The sequence below is a fragment of the Dermacentor albipictus genome, chromosome 8, assembly GCF_038994185.2.
Source record: "Dermacentor albipictus isolate Rhodes 1998 colony chromosome 8, USDA_Dalb.pri_finalv2, whole genome shotgun sequence".
Classification (NCBI taxonomy): Eukaryota; Metazoa; Arthropoda; class Arachnida; order Ixodida; family Ixodidae; genus Dermacentor; species Dermacentor albipictus.
The window spans coordinates 101,753,215-101,777,806 of NC_091828.1; the positions used below are offsets into that span (position 1 = coordinate 101,753,215).

Sequence of the window (24,592 nt, forward strand, 5' to 3'; positions counted from 1 at the left end):
TGGAGTACGTTGTAACACATGCAGACGACACTCGCTGTGTGCCGGATGTGCTGAAGTGTACTAAAAAACTATTCTTGTGTATTCTCTTTAAGTTATTTTCTTTTTACAAAAACAAAGTAACTAACATTCCAACTATTACGAGCATCATTTGTTCACCATAAAGTTGGAAAAATTATCGACCACGCGCCCTGGTCAGCCAATCAGATAGCTCGCCCATGTGACGTAATATGGGTTATTTGCATCATATGGGTAGGGGCGGCTTAAAATTCCGCCGAGCAGTGCGCTGCGATCGGCAGCGATGTGTATTTTTAAAACCTTATAATAAATTACACGCTTTACGCAGAGCACTTAGATGCATCAATTAATGATCAGAAGAACCTACTCTAATGACTCAGTACGTTTGTAGAAAATCGCCAAAATCGTTTCAGGGTCCCTTGAAGTGACTCATACAGACCTCGTGTACTGACCACGTATGCCCTTCTCTGTTCTGCGTCACAACATTAACAAAATTTCTTCCTGATAAAACCTGAACATATGACGGCGCCTCCCAGGCATCCCTAAAGCACACCGATCTGTTAATGCAATAAATAATTTTATTTATCACATTTCATGATTTACTTTATTTTTTTTTAATTTAGAGGTTCAGTATATATACATATATATATATATATATATATATATATATATATATATATATATATATATATATATATATATATATATATATATATCTTGGCCAGTCTTCCAGAACGGTCATGTCCTGCTATTAAACAAGCGACACAGAATCTCTAAATGTTGCTTGTTACGTGTTCTACTTTTCTGTGCATACACCTGTCGGCACCACTCTTATCTCAACAGCCAGACATTCTCTTTTTCGGGGGGAGGGGGGGGGGCGGGCAGAAGGACAAGCACTAACCGGAGACGGTGAGGGGGCGAGGACGGGCTGGGCAGGCCGCATACACAGAAATTTCATTGGGGGGGGGGGGGGTAGGCACGCCACTGTGACCGGGGACGCTGACTGGTGCAAGAAGCGGCTGGAATAAATTTTGGGCGGAGGGGGTGGAATGACAGGCGCTTGACCGAGCACGTTGAGCTTGAGGGGGACGATGAGGATCTGGCAAGCCACATATTAAAACCGAATATTTTTCTTGGGGGGGTCACGTGCTCAGTGTGCCACTTCCTGGCTATGCCACTGTATATCGACAAGCATGCATGCTTACATCGCCTTTCCGGCATAGCAGTTGAGCGATATATGTAATGCAAGTTGCATAACAATTAAGTTGCAACCTTTGTATTTGGTAGTCATAAACCTTTCGTGATAATACACGTTGCATATCATGAAAGTAAACAAAATTGTACGCATCGCAGTTAGTTGCAAAGCATTACAATAACCGCTTCACCAAAAGATTTGCTGCACATAGATTCCAATATTTGTCATGGATCTGCATACCCCTCCACCACTTGAAAATCAGGCAAGTAACTGTGGCAAGTGTTTTATTCAACAGTACGGACCATAAAATGCTATCGTACTGTGAAATTTGAGCAAGAACCAAGCAGAGGTAAGCGCTAAATCATTTTGCTACTTAAGACTATGATCGATGTGTTTCCGGCATCCTGTTTGCCAAATGATCGCCTTCGAGATTAGCATGGAGGTTAGCTTCTGTTGTCCCAAGGAAGTGGACGCTGGATTTGGACACCACCTATTTTCGTCAAATTTTCGAACATGAAAAGTAGGGGGCCTTCGTACACCCACGCCGCCGCCCGGCGTGTGTGTATGAAGGCTCCCTAGTGAAAAGTCGACTGCAGCGCTACAGTTGTAAGTAGTGGAAGGGTACCGCATCACAGATTTTGTTGCGGCTCACTATAGGTGGATCCACTATTCAATTCACACTTCTTGCGCGATCTTAGCGCCATCACACAAACTACATGCAAACTACGCACGCGAAAAAAAAAACTTTTCGTCACGTGGTTTCCGGTTGGCCCAAGCGTGTGTTGTTGAAGGAAGGAAGGCGTGTGGGGCTTCCCTGGGCCGCGGGTTATAGGCGCTGGCTGGCTTGGCTGTGTGCGTGTGTGTGTCATTGGCACGGCGGGGCTCCGGCCACCGAACTCCCCGCGCATCGGAGCACCGCTAAAGCCGCTCGTGTGGCATGTTGTGGATCCCGCTAGTTCCGCGACGAGGGAGAAAGACGGCCGGCGAGATCAAAAAGCGGAACTGCTGAGAAGCGCCGCAGCTGTGGTCACGTCAAGACAGCTACCCCCCCCCCCCCCCCCCCCCACCCCGCTCCAGCCGCCGCTGTCATGGATAAGTTGCTAGCGCAGTGCGGCTGCCTCTACGGGCTGCGCTACGGGCCCGAGGAGCTGGAGTCGCTGCAGCGCAGCCACAAGATCGACAAGATGATCCAGAAGGACAAGCAGGTGATTCGGCGCCAGGTCAAGCTGCTCCTGCTGGGGGCCGGTGAAAGCGGCAAGAGCACTTTCCTCAAGCAGATGCGCATCATCCACCACTGCAACTTCGAGCCCGAGCAGCTACTCGAGTACCGGGCCGTCGTGTTCCAGAACGTGCTTCGCGGCATGAAGGTGCTGGCGGACGCCCGACAGAAGCTGGCCATACCGTGGCAGAGGCCCGCGAACGAAGTTCACGCGCAGCGCTTGCTGGGCTACGAGTCGGCCCTCGAGCCGGCCGACGCCGAGACCTTCGGCCGGTACGCGCCCTCGGTGCGGGCCCTGTGGCAGGACGCCGGAATCCGGACCGCCTTCGAGCGTCGTATCGAGTTCCAACTGGTCAGTGCCCCCCGCACCTCCTTGCTCGATGCGGGCGTGCGACTGTGTATAGTGTCTTCTGCGACGTCGCGAGACTTCGTGGAAGTTTTGACAGGTGTCCCCGGCGGCGCGCTGTGTCAATAACGTCTAGCCTATCGCCCGCCGGTGTAATTTATTGCACTGGTGTTTTCGCGCCGGCCATCGAGCACTTTTCTCCGGAGGGCGACTGGAAGGGCGAGATAATCAGCGCGATTGGATCGTACTACGTTCGCGTTTGCCTGGCTGCGGAAATGATCGGCGTTGTGGGCTAGCTCAACTTATTGATAGCCCAGCCGCGTATTGTCAGCTAGTAAACGCGGGTCACAAAAGAACTTTCCAACTTTGCTGTACTAATCTGCACCGCGAAGCGGCTGATTATCAGTCGCCAACCGTTTTTCTTGCGGTGAACACGTTGTAGCCGTAAGCTTATCGTCCAGTTTTCTTTTTCCTATCGTGAGCCATCCGATAAACTTTCGCCACACCCCAGAACTACTGAGTGGCCCCATGAAGCCGAACGTTTCATATTCGATACACGACGTTTAATATCACAAAATACTGATTTAAGCAGGGAAACGGAATAGCCACTGTAGCTTTTCTGATACGCTGGAACGAAGTTTCAGTTAAGTATGGCTCAGCAAGGCAAAGTAATAATTACCTTACATTTAACTTGAATAAAATTTTATTGAATTTCTTTGTGTTATTTTCGGTACGAATCTCCACTCCGGCCATGGGCAGAATGAAAATGATTATTTTAATTTTCTTTTAATGTGGAATTGTGCTAAGGATTTCTGTGATTAATTTCGGACATTTACTCACGGTTGCCAGTGGGTTGTCACTGTGCTTTTTTTGTGCAGCTTGTCACATTCCTGTATTCACACTCTTTCCTTCTTCACAGGGCGATGGAGTTCGCTACTTTTTCGACCACCTGGACCGAATTGCTACCAAGGTAAGTTGTTGGTATTTACATTAACATCCTGGGCACAAACGTATGCACAAGTAGAGTACCAGACAAGAGGTCGTTCACCTTGCAGTTGGGTTTTCTGGTAAAGATTTCTGTTAAACACTGGCACTTTACCATGCCATGACGGCCAATGACATGTTTTGAAAGCCTAACACATGGGATATCTATTGTGCAGGTTTATTGCCATGGCACTTTGTGTGTATTACTTTTCCATTTCCTTCAGGTGACTGTCAAGCATGCTAGTCAGATGCCCATAAAGCTTGAAATAATGGTTTACATACACACTCTGTCCTCCATGCTGATGGCGATGCTGACACTCGTGTTCTCAGTGCTGGCACATGCTACGGTGCATCCCTTGTTTGTAGGTGGTTTTTAAGTTGGCACGATGACAAGTGGTTTCATTTTGAACTTAGATTCAGCTTGGGAAATTTGGCATGCATGGTTGTAGCAAACCACCCACCACCATATAAACAAATTTCATTTCTTGCTACATTGCTTGGCAGTTAAAAAATGAAAGTGTTGTAGTTGCTGACCAGATTAAAAGTTAACTGATATATTTGGAACAAGGAACCCATTTGGGTTCCGAAATTCCACTGAGCTTCTGGCTTAAAAAGTGTGCCACTCAATATTCAGAGCCATTCCACTCTGTGAAGGTGAATGACCAGTGAAGCTGCATATAACTATAAAGAAAATAAAAGCAGAAAACAATATAACGCAAATATGCACATTGTTATGTTTGTTTCTATTTACGTTTATCTTGTGACCACAGTAATTATGGCTTTATGGTCGCTATCATAGATGGTCATGGGCTCTGTGACCACACTGGAGATGTTCTTAGCGAACGTTAGGACTATGCACAACCACTGGCATGCTGTGTAAATATTGGTCTTGGTGTAACACTGAAGGCTGAGCCTTTCTAACAGAAATGCCAAGGACCACTTTCTGTCTAGACGACACACATCGACGTTAAAGTCGCCCACAATGATGATGGGATGGGGTTCACCGGGAGGATCCAGCCAAATGTTACAATCATAAAGTCTTCAAGGTCCCTCTTTGATGTTCCGGGATGAACGTATGCGGTGGCAACAATGCTTCTGTCCCCAGTCTGTACGGTGCACGTGTTGGCACATTCCACGGCAAGGCTCTTGCCGGTCGTTGGTAAAGTATAGGGCGCAACGACTGCACTGTCATTGTTTGCGTAGATCGCAATGCATCATCCATCAGCGATTTTAACACTTCTGGCCTCAAAATGCAGCTGGGACACGTGTGCTGATACGATTTTGTCTTATGCTTAAGGTATTTTAGCTCAATAGACTGCATCATTTTTGCCTACGCTCACCACGAAGCACTGGAAACTAGCTTGAGACAGCTCCGCTTAAAAATAAAGTGCTGTCCTCAAGTGCAGACTCAGCAATGTGCTGTTATCCTTAGTTGAGCGAGTTTTGAAGGGGGCTGTAACAATGACAAAGAAAAAAGGAACAGCAGATGCATGCGTATGTCGAGAATTTTTTTACATCTTACTGGGAACAATATTCTTGCTTGTCGGAAGGGGTTTGATACATGACTGACAAAGGCTATAAAATGCTTCACTGTTTCTCCCGTGGTAATAGCTTTGCTTCTGTGTGTGATTTATGCGTCTATGCTACCATGGCATCCAAGAATGAACTCGTCCTCCAACACTAATAATTCTTTAAAATTTTTGCTAGGCAGTAATGGTACTTGCTGTAAAAGTGGACACTGTTGAATTTCCCGTGTGTTTCTGGTGTTCAGGAGTACATACCCACCAACCAGGACATTCTGCATGCGCGGAAGGCCACCAAGAGCATCACAGAGTTCGTGGTGCCCGTCAACGGGGTGCCGTTCCGTTTCGTCGATGTGGGTGGCCAGAGGTCGCAACGCCAAAAGTGGTTTCGCTGTTTTGACAGTGTCACCTCCATCCTCTTCCTCGTGTCGTCCAGCGAATTTGATCAGGTGGGCATTTCCTTCTCTCTCAAATCTTGTACTGTCACTCCCGAGATAAGTCGGATAAGTCATCACTGCCTCATAGTCCCCGCTACTCCCGAGTACAAGTGCTGACTGATAATTCCCACATGTTCGATTAGTCAAACAGGTTTGCCGTGCGGCCACTGAGCCTCAGTGCTCAAAGATGAAAAAAAATTCAGACGCACTCTTAGGCAAAGTTACACCCTTTGGAGTGTACCTCTGCCACACAACAGTAATTTTCATCTGCCTTGCTTGCGTTTCCGTTCTTGAAAACACCGCGCCCGCTACTTTCCTGTTGGAAATGCTATGTCATTCTGATAACGCGCATGCCGTTCGTTACTGGGTTGTACCGGGCTCGCCGCGTTAAAGAAAGGAAATGCGCACAAGACAGATGCCGATTATTATTGTCTGGCAAAAGGCTGTAATTTTGCTCAAGAGTGTACACCGTTCGATGTATTAAACTCTGCCTACATAACTGCATGCTAATTGGACCTCCGAGTTGAGCAGAAAGATATATTTTTGGCTTGATGTGTCACTGGTATGGTCGTTGGCCATGTTGACGGTGCCTTCTCGAAAGTGAAACTGGCACAGCCTAGTCAGCTGCACCCGAAGCACAAGACAAGCCTAGCGACTAAGTTCTTAATAAGACTGCACCTACGGTTTGTCGTACAAATTCCACGTATCTTGTGTTTATTTAGTTACATTTTAAATGGTGACAAGGTCCTTGCCAATTTCTTTGATTGCTTTTGCGAATCTTGGTTGGCCGGTATCATCGGCACGAGCTCCATCCTTGACGTCTGGATCGATAAGGGTGGTGATTGGTGGAGGATGGGTGGTGAGAAGTGCTAGATAATGACTGTTGTGAAGTCATCCATGTTTATTCAGCTAACATAGCTTGGTTGACATCCATTATGTTACCAGGGGACAAAAATTTGGTGCATTCATTGACTGCAATATTGTCTATCTTTCGCGGCAGCATGACAGTGGTCAAAATAAGGACTGATTAGGTCACAGGCACATGAATGTACCTATAGCAATGCGCTGACATGCTTATTGCATGCTTGTGAAATAATGTCGCTTATTTTCTGGCAAATTCGATATTTCGGACTCCCGATTAGTTTCATGTTTTTGCGGCTCCCATCAAATATGAATTAACATTCGGCGAATAACATTTCATTTTGCATATTTAACACACCCTGTTTCTCTCAATGTAACCTGACCAAAAAAGATTGAGTGGCTGAGAAACAGCACAACTTTACAAGGATGAAGAAAGAAGAGACACATGCACGTGCTCACTCATGACTCGAAAAATATAGAAAATGTAATTAACTGTACTAGAAATGACATTTGAGAGATGACATATGGGTGATTTGGTGAAGATGTATGGCAGAAAAACAGTGCAGCTTTACATGAACGAAGAAAGAATAGGCACAAAAATATTGCACACCCTTCATGCCATCTGTGGAGTGATCTGCCAAATGCTTAGAACGTGTAGATCGAGTTTCTGACAGCAAGTGGAACACATCTGTCGGTGGTTTTGTCACTTTGTCTCGGTAGGGAAGCCACGCCAAGTTAGCACGGCACACAGACTTGGACAAAAGCAATTTGGACGAAAGCAATGATGATAGTAGCTTCTATATGGCATGAAATATGTGCTGTTGGAACCTCAGTGCTGACACCCGTTGTTGCAACCGGACCGTTGGCGCCCGTTGTTGCAAATGGGTCGCAAGCCCCAAGGGTAGCGTTGGCCTGGCGGCCTGGGGCACACTGGAAGCATCCGAAGGTCCCAGCAAAGCATGAGGCGACTGCTAACAGAACAACTTGTTTATTCTAGCATCGCAAAGAGCGGGCGGTCAGGTCGACCGAAGTAGAGAGACGGGAGAGCACGTTACTCAACAGAAGAAATCGGAGCCTCTCTCCTGGCGTCCGGGGGCAGCTGCTCTTATACTCTTGGCGTCGCGGGCAAGAAGGAAGGTCACGAGATGACACCACGTGACAGCGAGGCACGGACGGACTGAGACATGTAGAGACGAGTGTAGTGACGCATCAGCCGGGCCGGCGCCGGTCAGTCCTCCTCGCTTCACACTTGGGAGCTCCTCTCCCCGGCTGCCGCGCTTTGACAAGCGTGGGCACACACACACACACGCACACACAAAGACACGTGGCACTAAACATGCCGGGACGCGCTCGGCGGGGATGCGTCGCGGCCGCTCCGAACGGGCCAAAATGTCCGCCGCTTTGAACGAAGCCCCGGCGTCCGTTGAATTCGCGCCGGCTACACCGCGCGTCATAGGTGAAACGTAACAGACCCTGCCGGGGGAAGGAGATCCCGATGGTCAGGGGACTGCATCCGCTGTCCGGAGGGATGTCGCTCGATGATGCTCATAACCGACGTCGGTCGTCCCTCGGCGTTTTTTGAGCGCAGCGCACCGAGAAGGCCTCGTTCTCATGTTCAGGTTCACACAGGACACTGCAAAGTGACTTCGGGAGAGTTCTCATTTTTCTCTCGTTCCTAGCAAGCGTTAGAACTACGCCGAAACTCAGCCGCTCAGTCAGCAAGCACGGCACAAACCTCACTAAGCCATGCCAGGCTCTTTCCCCTTTTATACTACTGCCTAGTTCCTTACAGTAGTCTAGCAGCACTCAGAACGCGTCCACAAATCGGAAAATTGCACTAGAAAGCATATCATCACTTTGAAACACTACACAAAAGCAATATGTTAAAAATCCTGCCTCAGGAAGAAAAACATCAATAACAAACAATTTTGAGGCTGATTCCCACGTTAGGGGCTTCGACTTAAGCCATCGGCGTTACCGTTGAGACTCCCCTTTTTGTAACGCACCTCAAAAGAATGTTGTTGCAAAGCGAGGCTCCAGTGCAGGAGGCGGCCATTTGTGGAACAGATGGTCTGCAGCCATTGGAGAGGGCAGTGATCCGTTTCGAAGCATGCGAAGCGGAGATCGCAGCGAGCGACCGTACACTAGCTCACCTGGCGAAAACCCTGTAGCCGCATGCGGCGCGGTCCTCAATGCAAACATCACCCCAGGCAGAAATAGCTCCCAGTCAGTTTGCTGTTCAAACCACAATGCTCTCCACACGCGCTTCACGACGGAGTGGAGCTTCTCAACGGAATTCGAATGGGGGTGGTGCACTGAGCTGTGTAACAGCTTTACCCCACACCTTTCGAGAAAGGCTGTCGTCAAAGCGCTAGTAAACACTGTGCCCTGATCTGATTGGATTTCCGCAGGAAAACCAACTCGCACAAATATGGACAGTAGTGCATTGACTATCTCAACTGAGCTGAGTTCTTTAAGCGGCACTGCTTCAGGGAACTTTGTCGCTGGGCAGATCACAGTCAAAATGTGTCTGTACCCCGTGGCTGTTACCGGCAGAGGTCCCACTGTATCAATAACGAGCCGTCTAAAAGGCTCCGTAATGATAGGTACCAACTTCAACGGCGCCCTCGATTTGTCCCCTGGTTTGCCCACCCGCTGACAGGTGTCACATGTCTTCACAAAGTGGCCTGCGTCCCGAAAACACCCTGGCCAATAGTACTCTTGCAAGAGACGGTCCTTAGTTTTCTTAACTCCTAGGTGTCCGGACCACGAACCCCCATGCGACAAGCGCAACAGATCCTGACGGTAGCACTGAGGCACGATCAGCTGATCGAACTCCACTCCCCTGCGGTCTAGATACTTCCGGTACAGGACCCCACCTCTTTCCACAAAGCGAGCATTTTTCTTGGCGATACCTTCCTTGACAATGCAGCGTATGTTTTCTAGGCTGCCATCCTTCTTTTGCTCGGCTATCAAAGCCGACCGGCTGACTTTTAGCAACCTATTAAGTCCGTCTGACGTAGGCGCGATGAGCAAATCTTCAGATAGCTCTTCTAACTTTCCCGTGTCAGGCATTTCCTCTCCAGTATCTGGTGCCTTTAACGCTACAGGCTCAATTTTATTCAGTTCGGGCGTGCTCTGAATATCAGCTTGCTGCGCCTCTGACCCTTTCTCATCGTTCGACAACGTCGGCCCCGCAACTACCGCCTTTGCAGCGAGCTCCCGAACCTTCGATCTGGTTAAGGCCTGAACGCTAGCCTCACCAAACAAAAGCCCCTTCTCGCGCAGGAGTTGATCGGACCTGTTCGAAAATAGGTACGGGTACTGGGGGGGCAGCATAGATGACACTGCCGCCTCCGTCTCAAGTGCTCCGAAAGGACCTTCAATAAGCACTTTTGCTACGGGCAGACAGACGCTATGAGCTTCCACGGCTTGTTTGATCCATGCGCACTCGCCCGTGAACATATCGGGTTCTACGTAAGAGGGGTGAACTACATCCATCGTAGCTGCGGAATCGCGAAGCACTCGGCACTCCTTCCCGTTCACGAGGAGGTCTCGCATGTAAGGCTCGAGAAGCTTCATGTTCTCGTCAGTGCTGCATAATGACAAAAACACGACTTTTGTTTTTGTTTCCGGACACTGCGCCGAAAAGTGACCCGGCTTCTGACACGTATAACACACGCGCGCTTGCCTCGCCTCGAACCGCTTTCTGCGTTCGGCTTCGGCTGCCGCCGTCTCCTTACGTTCGGTCGGACTGCTTTCACTCGCATCCGCACTACGTGTGTCCCCCTTTGCTCTCATGGGCGTGAACTTCGGCCTCTCAAACTTGGAGCCAAATTCACCCTTTTGACCGTCCTTAGCTCCGCGAGCCCGACGCGTCACAAACTCTTCGGCTAGCTCAGTGGCTCTAGCCACCGTACTAACGTCTGGCCTATCCAAGACCCAGTAGCGCACGTTCTCAGGTAACCGACTATAAAACTGTTCTAGCCCGAAACACTGCAGAACTTTCTCGTGGTCACCAAACGCTTTCTCTTCTTTGAGCCACTCCTGCATGTTTGACATTAGCCTGTAGGCAAACTCTGTATATGACTCACTTTTGCCTTTCTCATTTTCTCGAAACTTCCGACGGAACGCCTCCGCGGACAGCCTGTACTTTTTTAGCAGACTCGATTTCACTTTGTCGAAATCCTCTGCCTCCTCTCTCTCCAAGCGAGCGACTACGTCGGCCGCCTCGCCGGGTAACAAAGTGAGCAAGCGCTGTGGCCACGTTTCCCGAGAGAACCCCTGCTTCTCGCACGTTCGCTCAAAGTTAACCAGGAACAAACCAATGTCCTCTCCAAGCTTAAACGGCCGCATCAGGTCAGTCATTTTAAACAATACTCGTTCTCCTGCACCGTGTGCCTGATTTCCATTACGAGCGCATTCCATCTCTACCTCGAGACGCTTCATTTCTAAAGCGTGTTGACGGTCACGCTCTTCTTTTTTCTCTTGTTGCTCTCGCTCTTTTTCTTTCTCTTGTTGCTCTCGTTCTATCTGTTCTTTACGTTCACGCTCATCTTTCTCTTGTTGCTCTCTAAGTTCGCGCTCCTGTCTTTTTGCCGTCTCCCTCTCCTCAATGGTCTCAAGGCATTCCGACAGCTCGTCATCCTCAGCTCCTAACTCAAGAATAGCCCTTAGCAGTTCTGGTTTTCTGAGTTTGTCTGAGACATCCAGACCCAACTCTCTTGCAAGCTCCAACAATTTCGGTTTGCGCAACGACTTCAAATCCATGGCTGCTCTGAATGCTGCTTTCTCTACTGCCTACTATTGTCTTGCCGCAACTAACCCGGCAGCAACGACAACCCCAATTACCAGCTCTGTTTCTGACACTAACAAAAGCCTGGCAAAACTCAGAAGAAGAAAGTCCCGCACTCACCAAACCTCGCAACCAAGAATTCAGCGCAGTCGTTCCGCTGCAGGCAACCAGTCATCACACAGGGCTCGTTGCACTGCTCCTGGATGGTCGTTGTGCTGCTCAGCATACAGTCAACCGCATATCTTCGCTGCTGGCCTCCGTTGTCGCGATCCCACCGCTGCCACCAGCTGTTGGAACCTCAGTGCTGACACCCATTGTTGCAACCGGACCGTTGGCGCCCGTTGTTGCAAATGGGTCGCAAGCCCCAAGGGTAGCGTTGGCCTGGCGGCCTGGGGCACACTGGAAGCATCCGAAGGTCCCAGCAAAGCATGAGGCGACTGCTAACAGAACAACTTGTTTATTCTAGCATCGCAAAGAGCGGGCGGTCAGGTCGACCGAAGTAGAGAGACGGGAGAGCACGTTACTCAACAGAAGAAATCGGAGCCTCTCTCCTGGCGTCCGGGGGCAGCTGCTCTTATACTCTTGGCATCGCGGGCAAGAAGGAAGGTCACGAGATGACACCACGTGACAGCGAGGCACGGACGGACTGAGACATGTAGAGACGAGTGTAGTGACGCATCAGCCGGGCCGGCGCCGGTCAGTCCTCCTCGCTTCACACTTGGGAGCTCCTCTCCCCGGCTGCCGCGCTTTGACAAGCGTGGGCACACACACGCACACACAAAGACACGTGGCACTAAACATGCCGGGACGCGCTCGGCGGGGATGCGTCGCGGCCGCTCCGAATGGGCCAAAATGTCCGCCGCTTTGAACGAAGCCCCGGCGTCCGTTGAATTCGCGCCGGCTACACCGCGCGTCATAGGCGAAACGTAACAGTGCTGAAGAAACGCTTGGTATAAAAACAAAAAAATATAGAAAAAAATCGGAAGGAAAGTTATGTTAGGGGATGAGGAAAAGAAAAGAAAAAAGAAACTGTCAAAATTATCTAGGCTGCTAACCACCACATTGATCTTAAACCTTCTTAGTGCTGGCCATTTCGAGCGTGTCATGGCAACGTGTCATGGTGCGTTCTCTCTGCACCTTGAGAAAGCTGACAAAGCACAACTCCCTACGGACTCACTGTTGGGTCAGGACGCACAAAAGAAATATGGCGAGTGACCCATTGGTGGGTCACCATGGGTAAGAATCAAGACTTCGAGAAATAGGTGAACATGTTAATTGAAATGTAGAAATAATGAGGTAAAAGGTAATAAAAGTGGATCAAAAGATAAGTTGCCAAACCCACATATTGCACATTATGCGTGCGGTGCTTTAACAAGAGGGATACTGTGGTATCTATCCTCCCGTACACTTTCTTGGGTGTTCTGATGTGCGTACAGAATTAGCTCTGGGAGTGCTAGCCACTACCATTCACAACCATCGCTGCACATGTGGAACACACTTTCATCCGCAGGTGTTGCATAGTATGTGAACTTGGGAGCAAGTGACAGGCCAATAAACCTGTTATAAGCTGCCTCGTGGTATCAATACTGCCATATTCGAGACCGTCACTATGCAGCGAGTTAGGAGAGTGAGGGGATTCGAGGGTTTGCCTCGGATCACCTAATTCTAGGGTGTTCATGACAATACTTTCATGAACGCCTAAGGATGTTATTATTCCAACACTCTCGACAGAGCCTGCAGTTGCAAGTTGCATTCAGAAGGCAGCCTTGGACTCTGCTTTGCAGAAATCCATTTCATTTCACATTATTCTTTTTCTTCGTTGTAAACTCTAATGCAGCTGTGTCCTCGTAAATGCCAGGATCAGCTGCTTGGAGCCACAGTTAGAAAATGAATGAAATAGAGTGCTAAAAAATGTCACGCCTACATGTCCTTTCAAACCCCTAAAAAATCTGCAGGATTTTCCTCATACAGTCGAACCCGGTTATATCGAACTCGCAAGAAAATGCTATCATTTCGATATAGAGCATAATTCGATATAATCCTGCTAAATAGTTGGATGTCATAAAAGCACATACCGTTTGTAAAATCACTTTATTGATCAAACTAGCTTAGTTTCGCTTAAGTTAGTCCTGCATTTTCTTCTGCTTAGGCAATTTCGCTGCCTGTGGCGCACGCACTTCCCCCCATTGTAAAAATGAGTCTGAGCAGCTGAGGCCGCAACCTTCCGGATTCGCGCAGAAGTACCGGACTAGTGTGAGTGTACCAATCACTTCTGAGGATGTGGGCAAAGGACCGTTGTTGCTTTCCTCGTGCCCATTTTCATTTGTGCTCGGTACGATGTCGGCGATGTAGTCTTTGTTTTCGGGCTCTCCCGTGGTCGTGACACCATCATCTGCACTCACAAACTTGTCCACCATTGGTTCGTGAACAGCTTCTGGAAATTCTCACAGCTTGCTCAAACACCGGCAACGGCTTCGTTGCATTCATCAGAATTTACAGTCATCACCAAGCACGCGGAAACCGGCACGTATGAAGAACCACTTGTACACGGCCGTACGTACCGTATTTACACGATTGTAAGTCGACTCGAATGTAAGTCGACCCCCCCATATCGCGTGACCGAAAAAAAAAAAAAGAATGCATACCCGAGGGCGCATTCGATAACGAAAATTTATTAGTAGCTGACATGGTCACTGGACTACTCGTCTTCACTAGTGCTGCCATCGTCATCGTTGCTGCGGTCCCACAGCGCGTCGTGGTCCAGCGAAATTTCAAATTTGGCAAACATCTTGCAGAACAGCAGCCCACGCCAAATGCACCTAACCACACGCAGCCGTCAGGGAGGCTCTTTTGACAGGTCCGGTTAGCGTAATTTCGCAGTCTTCTGCCGCCAGCCACTCGTTGTACTCACGGCGGAGCAGAACCTTAAAATTAAGGCGAAGGTCCGGGCTTGTTTCATGACCACGTCGCACTTCACTGGCAGGGACCGATCACGCATTTCAGCGACGTACGCCGCGAGCTTAGCATACAGCTCCGGAAAGCGTCCAGACTTCGGCACGTGGGAAATTTCTCACTTGCCGTCACAGGTGAAAATTTCGCTTCGCTGCAGTCGCCACTCTCGCACCACCCGTTTAGAAACATCGAAATTGCGGCCCGCTGCGCAGCGATTTGTTTCTTCGGCGTAAAGGATGGCAGCCCTCTTGAACGCTGCTGTGAACGAGTCCCGAACGATTAGTGGGCCTGGAGCACTCATGAATACTGGGGAAGCATAGAAGTAGCACGTAGCCGGCAGTCAAGTGGAACGCGTCTAGCCTTTTAACAGAAAAGAGAAACCCGCAAGCGCTGTCTGCTCTTCCATGAACTACCGATGCTCCCCGCAAGCGCCGCCGTTCTGAGGGTGGCGCCGCAAATGGGAACAGCGGCGCTTCCATCAACTATCGACACCCCCTCACCCATCATTGTTGCATGCACTGTAAAACTCTCAAAAATGTTGAAAAACCCTTCCGAAAAGCGAACAAACACGCGGGATAGCGAAAAGATACGGGTAGGGCCATAGAGGAACCATAAAATTGTAACTACATTGTAGCTCCCGTTGGTATCGTTTTTTTTTGGCGGCGCCATGTTTTGGTTTCGATTGTAAGTCGACCCCCCAACTTCAGACTTTCAAATTTAAAAAAGGGGGTCGACTTACAATCGTGTAAATACGGTACGCGTTGGGCGCCACGGGCACGGGATCGCGAGTTCGGCCACTTTAGCCCTAATCGTGCTGAGAGTGCTCCTTGGAATCTTGCACGATGCGGGGACATCCAACTTCTCATCGCGTTCGACCCGGTTTATGACTTCAAGCTTCACGACGAAAGGCGAATTCTGCCGCTTCATCATGGCAACACTGCGGGAGGAGGCCCACAAGGCACAAACACAATGAACCAGAAAAGCAGCGACACAACCCGCACTTTTGCCATCTTGCACGACGAGAGCACAAGACCGTCTGATTGGCTGTCTGAGCAAGCGCTGTGGGCGGGCCAGGATAATTTTTTGCAGGGGGGTGTCGACAGCTTGCCCGAGCAGCCCAAACAGTGCGGTCACGGTAGGGAGAGCGGTTGGATGGAGCCGTGCCGCCGGGTTTCCCAGTAACCGCGGGGGAAAGCCAACTTCTGGAGGCACTTTTTCGCCGCCTGACGTTCGATATATCGGGAGTGGCTGCTATTTTTGTTCGATGTAACTGTAATTTTTGCAATCTCATCGTAACTATACCATTACCAGAAATTGTTCGGTATATAGAATAATTCAATGTAAATGGGTTCGATTTAGTCGGGTTTGACTGTATAGTCATATGTATCAACACTTTTAAGCAGAATTCTCATTTGCTGGACTTGTAGAGATGGCGTGACAAAGCAGCGCCTCTGGCACTGCTTTGTGTTGGTGGAAGACTGGCACCTGACTGGCATTCATTCAGTAATGAAATGTATTCTTCTTTGCTGCTGGTGTAAATATTTAGCAAGAGTGTAATCGTTGACACATTTTTGTAAATGTTTAAAATCTTTTTTACTTGGTTAGAGCAATATTAGCACTTTGTTTGGCTGGTTAAGCTCTGCACCAACAGGTCCCTGGACCGTGCAGTCCGATCAGGCTGCTTACTTACCTCTACGCTAATGTTGCTTCATCAGCTTGAATTTATGCCTCCAGCCATCTGTCGAAATGCCCAGCTCACCTGTGGTTACCGGAATACCAGACACGTTCGGCGCTGCGACAGAATGCTCACAGTGTATGCTGCTTCGATAGCTCTCGCTTGGGATCATTCGCTTGCGAATGATCAGCTTTAGCTGTACCCTACGCATCTACAAAATTTGTCTGAACCATTTCAGGGGTCCTTTAACGGCAGTAGTACACTACCCTGTATGTGTGACAGTTTGGAGCTTTGTGGTCAGGCTTTACTTATAGTGAGTTGGTGCAAACAGATTGCACCCGGAACCTTTTGATTTTATAACTGTGTTCCTTTTTATCGTTTATCACTGCTCACACATTGTTGCTCTGCCAGGATTGGCCATTTTGCATGGCAGATGAGAAAGTAATAAGACCAAAGTAAACAATTCATACAAAACATGATCTTAGATCTCCATTTGCAGTTATCATTCAGCTGCAGTTATGGTTTCATTCTTGTAATGCATTGACTGGCACAACAAAGGGCCCTATTTGGTTTGGTGAATTGCTGTGGCATTCTGCATCCACATGGTGGCCCTGTTTCAAACCAGGAATGAAGGACTGGCAACCAGTTAGAGAGATGACTTCCTGTAACGTTCATGCAGACTGCATTGCTGAAATCGAGTGCGGGAATTTGATCGAGTGAATTGAAACGGCATTTTCCAGGAAAAATGCTGTGACTCTGTTACCTACTGTCGCATAGGGTTTACATTGTTCAGTCTGGTGTGGTGCGAACCTTTGATGTGGACCCGTTTACAAAACTAAATGGATCCCCCTTGTATTTAACACTGTGAAGACTCGGCAGGCAAGACCAGCCATGCCTTCACCGCATAATGTTGAATGTGACTTACACCAGCTAATTTAATGTAAACTTCAGTTATTAGGCTCGCCATTGTGTTCAGTTTGCTATGTTTCTGAGAATGTGCCACATGTTTTAACCTCTTTTAGCGTGTTGCGATTCTGCAACATGACCAGATTTGAACTCCTAAGTACTAACAGGACGCTTAAGCGAGAGAGATACTAATTTGGATGCTATGCGTAGCCATTCAGTCGCGTGTCGGCAGGTTGCCATCTGTGACTCGGAAAACCGTGCTGTGTGCATGGTAATCCCAAGGTCAGTGAGCACTTCAAGAAACTCACGGGAATGTTTTAGTAGAACGAGTTCACTGTGAACGGCTGGTTGTTTGCTTTAGGTTTCAATGCGTCGTCCCGTAAAGTGTTAACTTCTTTTATTATATTTCACAGCGTTTTACCTCAAGCATATTTTCCGAGTGTGCTAGACGGATGTTCTCATACCTGTCGTTCCTACATAGTCCTTGTAAGGAGTCCATGTTCTGTAAGCTTTACTGAACCCACTAAAGAGGTGAAAATTCTCAAATATGTCTTGCTGCTGTGCACTTCAGAATATTCTTAAAGGAAGCCTGAAAAGGTTTAGATGATCTTGTAGAAATGCACCGAGTTGGTAAGGTAGGTCCTTCTGATCATCAAGGGCCATATTTAGGGATTCCGCATGAAGTGTTTAATTTACTATTAGGCTTTAGACGTCTTCATTGCCTCAGATTTCAGCAGTGTTCCCACATTTTCAGTGCCCTCTGCGAGTTCTACACAGGGTGGTTGAGTGATGTCATTTGCATGAGCAATCTTATTGGCTGCCCATGTGGCGTATTTGGGAATAGACAGCATGAAGCATGCTGCTCCATGAACCCTTTATACCTTTCGAATTAGTTTCAAAGAAATGTTCGCAAGATACAAATCTTTTTCAAATGCTTGATAAAGTGGCCACATTAAATGAATTGCTGAAATATATGTATTCAGAACAATATGTATATTTTTGTGCATTGAAAGTTGGTTTCACTGCATCACTCGATTGGCTTTTTCAGCAACTATGAAGAAAAAAAAAGAATGAGAAAAGCTGAATGTCCCAAACATTACATTCATGTTGTATGAGAGTTGCAACTTAGTCGACTGTCATGCAGGATCGCACTTAAGCATATATATAGGAAAGTCTCACTTAGTGTGCTCTCACTTACTGTGTGTTCCTTGTTATAAGGTGCACCTCTTGCCTTTCTCGACCTTTGAAAAGAAAACTTGTGTATAAGATGCACCTATTTTGGCTTGGTCGGCATGATCAAATGTGTGGCATGCCCACTTGCAGACTCATTGCAAAATGTTGTACTTGCTCATTTTAGGATACTAAATTTCCATAAACTTTTCACAAGCTGCAAATTTTAGTAGAATAAAACTTGGAACGAACATTTCTGGCACAGGAAACCAACATTTGTTGCAGGTCACTCGAAGGTTTCAGCCTTTGACGAACTGTCAAAAAGTTCAGCCACTTAGGCCAGCAGCATTGTTGGGTTACTGCCGCAGCCTACGCGATGTTTTAAGCACCTTGGAGCGCCATGCATTGCCTCTGTAGCACAGCCCTGCTCGGGCCGAACACACGAATATCATAACATGGACAACGACTGCATAATGCGTCACACCTTAAACGCTTGCAAAAGCAGAATGGTGACCGGAAGTTAGAAGCACTGCGACTAGTGCTAGACTGCCAAGACTTCTTGCACAGGCGACCGATCCTGACAATAACGAAGTAACGTTTTTCTTTAACCAGTACTATATGTTGGGTGCCACAACCTAACAATGAAAAAAAAAAATGTGGTGCCTTCTTATTTATAGTGTTAGTCATGTGGGTTTCACATCTGTAAAAAAAAAAGTACGCTACAACAGCAAAATAGCATGTGTGGCCTCTAATCGTGGAGCCACCTATATTGGAGGCCATGATAGCCGGGCTATGGTACCTGTGCTGCCTGCATTGAGAACCCTTAGAGCTGGCATCTGTCGCCACCATCAAAACTCGTGAAAAAAATATGCATGCATTGGTTGTAATATAATAATATTTGGGGTTTTACATGCCAAAACCACTTTCTGATTATGAGGCACGCCGTAGTGGAGGACTCCGGAAATTTTGACCACCTGGGGTTCTTTAACGTGCACCTAAATCTAAGCACACGGGTGTTTTCGCATTTCGCCCCCATCGAAATGCGGCCGCCGTGGCCGGGATTCGATCCCGCGACCTCGTGCTCAGCAGCCCAACACCATAGCCACTGAGCAACCACGGCGGGTTGCATTGGTTGTGACAAGGCGCTTAGGTTTTGTGCATATGTAAGACACGCCGACTGAAATTTTGTAAAAACCTCATCTTATACGCTGAAAGGTGTGGGACGGGGTAATTAGAGATTGCAGGGAGAGGCCTTCATGCTGCTGTGGACATAAAAAGTAGACTGAGGATGATGATACACTGAAAAAAAGAAAAAATAGTGTGCCACCCGACAACTGTGGCAACCATTTTCTTGTTGCTCTTTAAAAGTAATTCTGCTGAGATTTCAAATTTTTTTTGCAGCCCCATCTGTGTTGCAGAAAGTCAGTGGATATTTAGCGGTAAATGGGAGAGAAGTGCATGAGCACTACGTCGCACCTCTTTCAGATTCCAGATCCATGATTTAGAACACCTGTGCCACCTCTTCGAGGAGTGAAGTGCAACTGATGGTGGCGTGGAGCAGACTATATATACATATATAATAAAGGGAAAATGAGACATTCACCCTTCATAATAATTCCTACAAAGTAAATCCATACAGGTTCCCTGAAAAAGAAGCCTCGCAGTTGAAGAAAAATTGGTGCTAGTCCAGGACTGGAACCTTGGTTCGAGTCCCGGACCAGGACAAATTTTTCTTCAACTGCGAGGCTTTTCTTGATGCCACATTGGATGCCGATGCTAGGCTGAGATCACGTAAACCTATTCCAATTGGTTTCTATACCAAATACGCCATTAGCACTCCATGATAGGTCCAAATAGCTCGGGCCCTGCCCTTATGGGCATGGCACCCAAACCGTTTTTACCTGTCATGGAGGGCTAATGGTGTATTTCGATTAAAAACGGTCCGAGGTATCCTTAGCTATTGCTTAACAGATGCAAAGGTGAAAGCCTTGTAAAGCCTACTGTAGTTCACCTTAATCTAGTCACTAATAAATGATTATTTAACTTTGTTAATCGTTAATCATCTCTTATACATGGCTGGACATGCTTTGGTTCACTTCTGGCTTTTTTTGAATCACATGATATTTCCTGTATCTCACAATGTGACCTTGAAATGTAGAGATCTAGGGCTTTCGCTTTAAAAACCAATTGCAATAGTTTAATGTTATCTTGGCCCTGGGTGCATGCTTAAGCTTGCCTGATTATTAAGTATTTTGTGTTATGTGCACTCTGTTTTCCTGTTACCGCTGTTTGCATGTGATCTTCCATGTAATGAAAGAAGTGTGATTGTGGTCTAATGGCTAGAGCATTGGGCTGCTGTGCCGGAGTACTAAGGTTCGATCCAAGCATTGAGCCCATAATTAATTTTTTTTAACTTGGAGCCATTTGTCAAGACATCATTTACAGCACCCAGCAAGCAGCCACAGTCAGGAAAGTCCGGGAGGGTTCGCAAGGAAAGCTTCACGTTAAAAGCAGAATAGAGTCCCCTACCAGTTTCGCAGCCTAATATTTTAGTACATGCTGCAATACTCGGACACACCCACGATCTGCTTATTGACATAATGTGAACCAAAATATTTTCTGCCGTTACGTGAATGCTTCATGAATAATGATGAACATTTGTTTGCTGCAGATCAATCTCGTTGCCACAAATGATCAGAATGCCTGTTCACAACGTCAACAGAACAATTTCTAAATTGCTTAAATAAACAGTCAATATGCTGAATAATAAAACAATTATGATTGTCTTTCACTAAGTATTAGCATTTTCTGGCTTCAGCTGCAATATTCTTTAACTGCTAAGTTTGGGATGTCTGTAGTTCTGTGGCCAGAAAAAAATAAAGTGCAAATGATGACTGCTTTCTGCCCATGCAGGCGTTGCTGGAGGATCGCTCCACGAACCGACTGGTGGAGTCTCGCAGCATCTTTGAGACCATAGTGAACAATCGGTGCTTCGCCGAGGTGTCAATCATCCTGTTTTTCAACAAGACGGACTTGCTCCGCGAGAAGCTCCTTTCGGGAACCACCAGCATCGCTGACTACATCGAGAGCTTCCGCGGCGACCCGCACAACCTCGGCGACGTGCAACGCTTCCTGGTGAACTGGTTTTACCAGGCTCGCCGCAGCCAGCACAAGCCGCTCTTCCACCACTTCACCACGGCTGTGGACACGGAGAACATCAAGGTGGTGTTCAACGCGGTCCGCGACACCATCCTGCAGAAGAACATCACCCAGCTCATGCTGCAGTGACACAGCAGCCGGCCAGCCTCCTCTTATGTGTCCGCGTGTGTGTGCGACTGTAGTGATCTATTGGCGGGTTCTGTTGGAGATTGTAAAGTCAGCTATTCTTGCATCTGGCTAAGTGTTACCATAAGTGGGTGGGGCAGTACATTTCTCACGAATTTTTGCTAGGACAACTTTAACGTCTGTTGTATGATTCTGATACGCTGTATGGGAGTGCGCGCTCAGTGCACAGCTTCTTGTGAGCTTGTCGCATTCGGTTTGCCGTTGAAACTGCAGAAAAGTGACAACCAAGCTAAACTGTTAGGAAAAAAAAAATGTTATGGATAACTATAAAGGGAGCAGTCAGTTAAGTTGTAAGAGATTGTGTGACTGTAAAATGCAATTAACTTTGGCAAGCCTTTTGATCTTGCATGTACTTGCAGAACTTGCATCATAGATCGCTGCAGCGGGGGTGCTTCGCGTGGCACGTGTGCAGCTGCCTGCCTGGCTGCACTTTTATGGCAGTGCGTTCACTGCTCTAGTCTGAAGTGCAGCTTTAAGTGAACTTTTTCTTGGGGGCACGTCTGGGAGTACAAATGGTAATTGCCGATGTACATATTGTAAATAAACACGCAAAGTGCCTCGACCTTCTTGAGTCAACTTGTGCTGCATACCAGTGACTCAGTACTGTGCCCTGCGGCACAGCTATCGTGTCTGCCAAAGGGTTTGTGCGAAGTGTTCATGCTGGTGGGAGGAGGCGAATTTAAACTTGAAAAAGGAAATTTGCCCTCTCCAGGAATTTGGAAGCCGGCAAGGCTTGCACGTTACAACTTCTTGCGTGGTTTTGCTCGTGCAGCCAGTTTCGTAGACACTTTAGTAGAATGTGAACATGAAAAGTGAGTTATAACAACACGTGATGGTTTTTTTGGCACCTTGTTATGTTCTGGCATCTTGCAGACAGTGCAGATGATGTTGCTACTTTTGTTTGCCTGTTCTATTCCTGTAGCCTTCCTAGTGTTTTGCATTCTTGTATGCTGGGCATCAAGTGCACTTGAAATTAGACGGAAGCCAGATGCGGGGAACAGCCTGGTGGTAACGCCTGCCTGATGCAACATGCTGCCTATGAAGTAAGTGGCACCTCACGTTGAGATACCCGTGAACATACTTTCTTAGCTGTGATTTGCGAACATCGAACCTGAAGCTTACAGCAGACATGCATTTCTGTATGTCTGTTGAATGTCTACAGGTGCTTTTACATTGTGTATTGCTTATTAATTAAAAATACTCAAGGAAACTGTTAGGAAGATTGGAGTTTTCGATTAGGTGTTCAACCTTCCAGCCTTCAAATGGTAAGAAGTACTCACTTTAAGTTTGCCATGAGTTCCGAGGAAATTTTATGGGATTGTGGCCTGTGGCCATTTTTGGGATTCATGCAAGAGGTGGTCTCATACTCAGTTTTCTTTCCTCACCGTTTTCTGTATGTCCATTTGCCAAGTGCAGTTTAATGTGCCAAGTTATCGCAGTTCCCTCCAGAGAGCAGGGACCAGTGCCTCCATTTTTTTTCTGTGACCACAGTTTCATTAGCACATGTTGTATGTTAGTGACTCTACTAGCCCACGAAGCAATTCGTTGTTTGCAGTGTGTATGTGCCTGCGTGAGCTGTTGATGGCAGCTATCTCCTTCCTGTTATATGTAATGTTAAATGAGTGCTACTACTATAATGTGTGAAAGTGGGAACAAGGGAGTGTTTTCTACCATGCAAGTAGTAACGGTGTGTTTCTGTTGCAGTTTCTCATGTCGGTAGTCCACTTGCAGCTCCCTGTGCTTGGTGTTACGTGCATGTGATGTCTTCAAAACACTCCTACGTTTTCCTAAAGTGCAATGAAATTCATGGGCACGACCAGTCAGGCTTTCACCTTCTACGCCAGCGTACGCTCGAAAACTGACTGTTGCCCAATACATTTTTGTATTTTTTGCAGCAGTGGTTGGTCTGTTCAATTATATATTTTTTTTCTTGACGCAACATACCTAACTGTTTTCCTAAAAACTTCATATATCTTTTCATCTCGCTTCTTTCTTTTTATGCATGTGTGTTGCACCATAAAGAGCTTATGTGACCACGGAGCTTTGATCTATGTAGGCTTATGTAAAGCCTGTTGTGTCTGTGCCGAAAGTTGCCTACCTTTTTATGACCATGTGCAGCTGAACAAATTTAGACGGCAGCTTGTATATGCGGCACACTTTAAGATGCCAGTATTTACTTGTGCATTCAAGGTCTGCCTGACATGCTACTTGCAGTAATGTGTTGCGAAGACTTGAAAAAGCGTTTCTGCGGGACGTCACATTACCACCTTCTTTTTTTGTCTCCTTATGATACTATAAAGATTGAATGTGTCCTCTTACATCGAAGGGCACTAGATGCAAGTCCGGTCGGATTAGAAGAACATAAATATCACTGGAGCACAACATGTCCCGGTTCACAACTAGGGGGTTTGAGGTGCACCGGTCGATGCACTGGGCTGCCTCGTGTTACCCTTCAAGAATGTCCCGTCTTGGTGCAGACAAAAGATCAAATTGTCTGCACCTCGTACGAGGATGAGAGTTGCACGTGCCTTAAGCTCTGTTACACTGTTCTCGCTTGCGTGCAATCCTGGCCATTGCATGCAGCGACAAGCATTCGAAGCAGTGCACTTTCACTGGCGTGGCACTGCAGGCCACGGGAAGCTTCACTCAGGGAAAGGTGGCCCGGGCAGTCCACTCTCTGCAGTGATAGTATTATTGCGGTCACTGGTTGGTGCGTGCAGCAAAAGATGTATTTTGTCCTCTTGACATTTGTTCTTTCTTTGCTGCCGTGCGTTATTAGTGGCGACAGGCCTGTTCGACTTCTTGGGTATTTGTCACTGCCGAGCTATCCTGTCCTCTTGTGTTGTTTGTATGCAACATACTTTATTATTACTTCTGTGTCACGCTAGAAAAGTGAGTTTTCTTTTTTTTTCTTTTTCTTTCATTAGCATTTGGTGGGACAGCATTAAACGGAGATTCCATTGAAACAAGTTTACGGCGAAATTGTGTATGTTCAGATGGGTGGCCATTTGACCAGGGTCCAGTTTTCATTTTTGTGCTATAAGTACTAGAGCGGTGGTACTCATGCAAAAAAATATATGCAGTTATTTTAAGTTTTAAGACGTTTTGGAAAATAAATGTGGAAACACTGCTATTTATGTGCATTGCTCTCTCTACTTTGAATGTTTGC

The 24,592-nt window shown here is 47.3% G+C and overlaps 2 protein-coding genes across 2 annotated transcripts in view; one reads left to right on the plus strand and one right to left on the minus strand.

The window, feature by feature from the left end:
• The window catches only part of LOC135913740 (zinc finger protein OZF-like), a 269,769-nt gene that overhangs the window by 230,759 nt on the left and 14,418 nt on the right, over positions 1 to 24,592 (minus strand). The window lies entirely within an intron of this gene.
• Positions 1,907 to 24,556, plus strand: cta (Guanine nucleotide-binding protein subunit alpha cta). Its single transcript, XM_065446343.2, has 4 exons — positions 1,907 to 2,781; positions 3,695 to 3,745; positions 5,531 to 5,731; positions 20,992 to 24,556. The coding sequence occupies exons 1-4, from the start codon at positions 2,299 to 2,301 to the stop codon at positions 21,364 to 21,366; spliced, it is 1,110 nt and encodes a 369-aa protein (XP_065302415.1). The 5' UTR covers positions 1,907 to 2,298; the 3' UTR covers positions 21,367 to 24,556.

Bases quoted from the DNA above. Each gene is read 5' to 3' on its own strand.
- cta (XM_065446343.2), top strand. From the start codon at position 2,299: ATGGATAAGTTGCTAGCGCAGTGCGGCTGCCTCTACGGGCTGCGCTAC. The intron at 2,782-3,694 runs GTCAGTGCCCCC...CCTTCTTCACAG, and splicing joins GTCGTATCGAGTTCCAACTG to GGCGATGGAGTTCGCTACTT. The intron at 5,732-20,991 runs GTGGGCATTTCC...CTGCCCATGCAG, and splicing joins CGTCCAGCGAATTTGATCAG to GCGTTGCTGGAGGATCGCTC.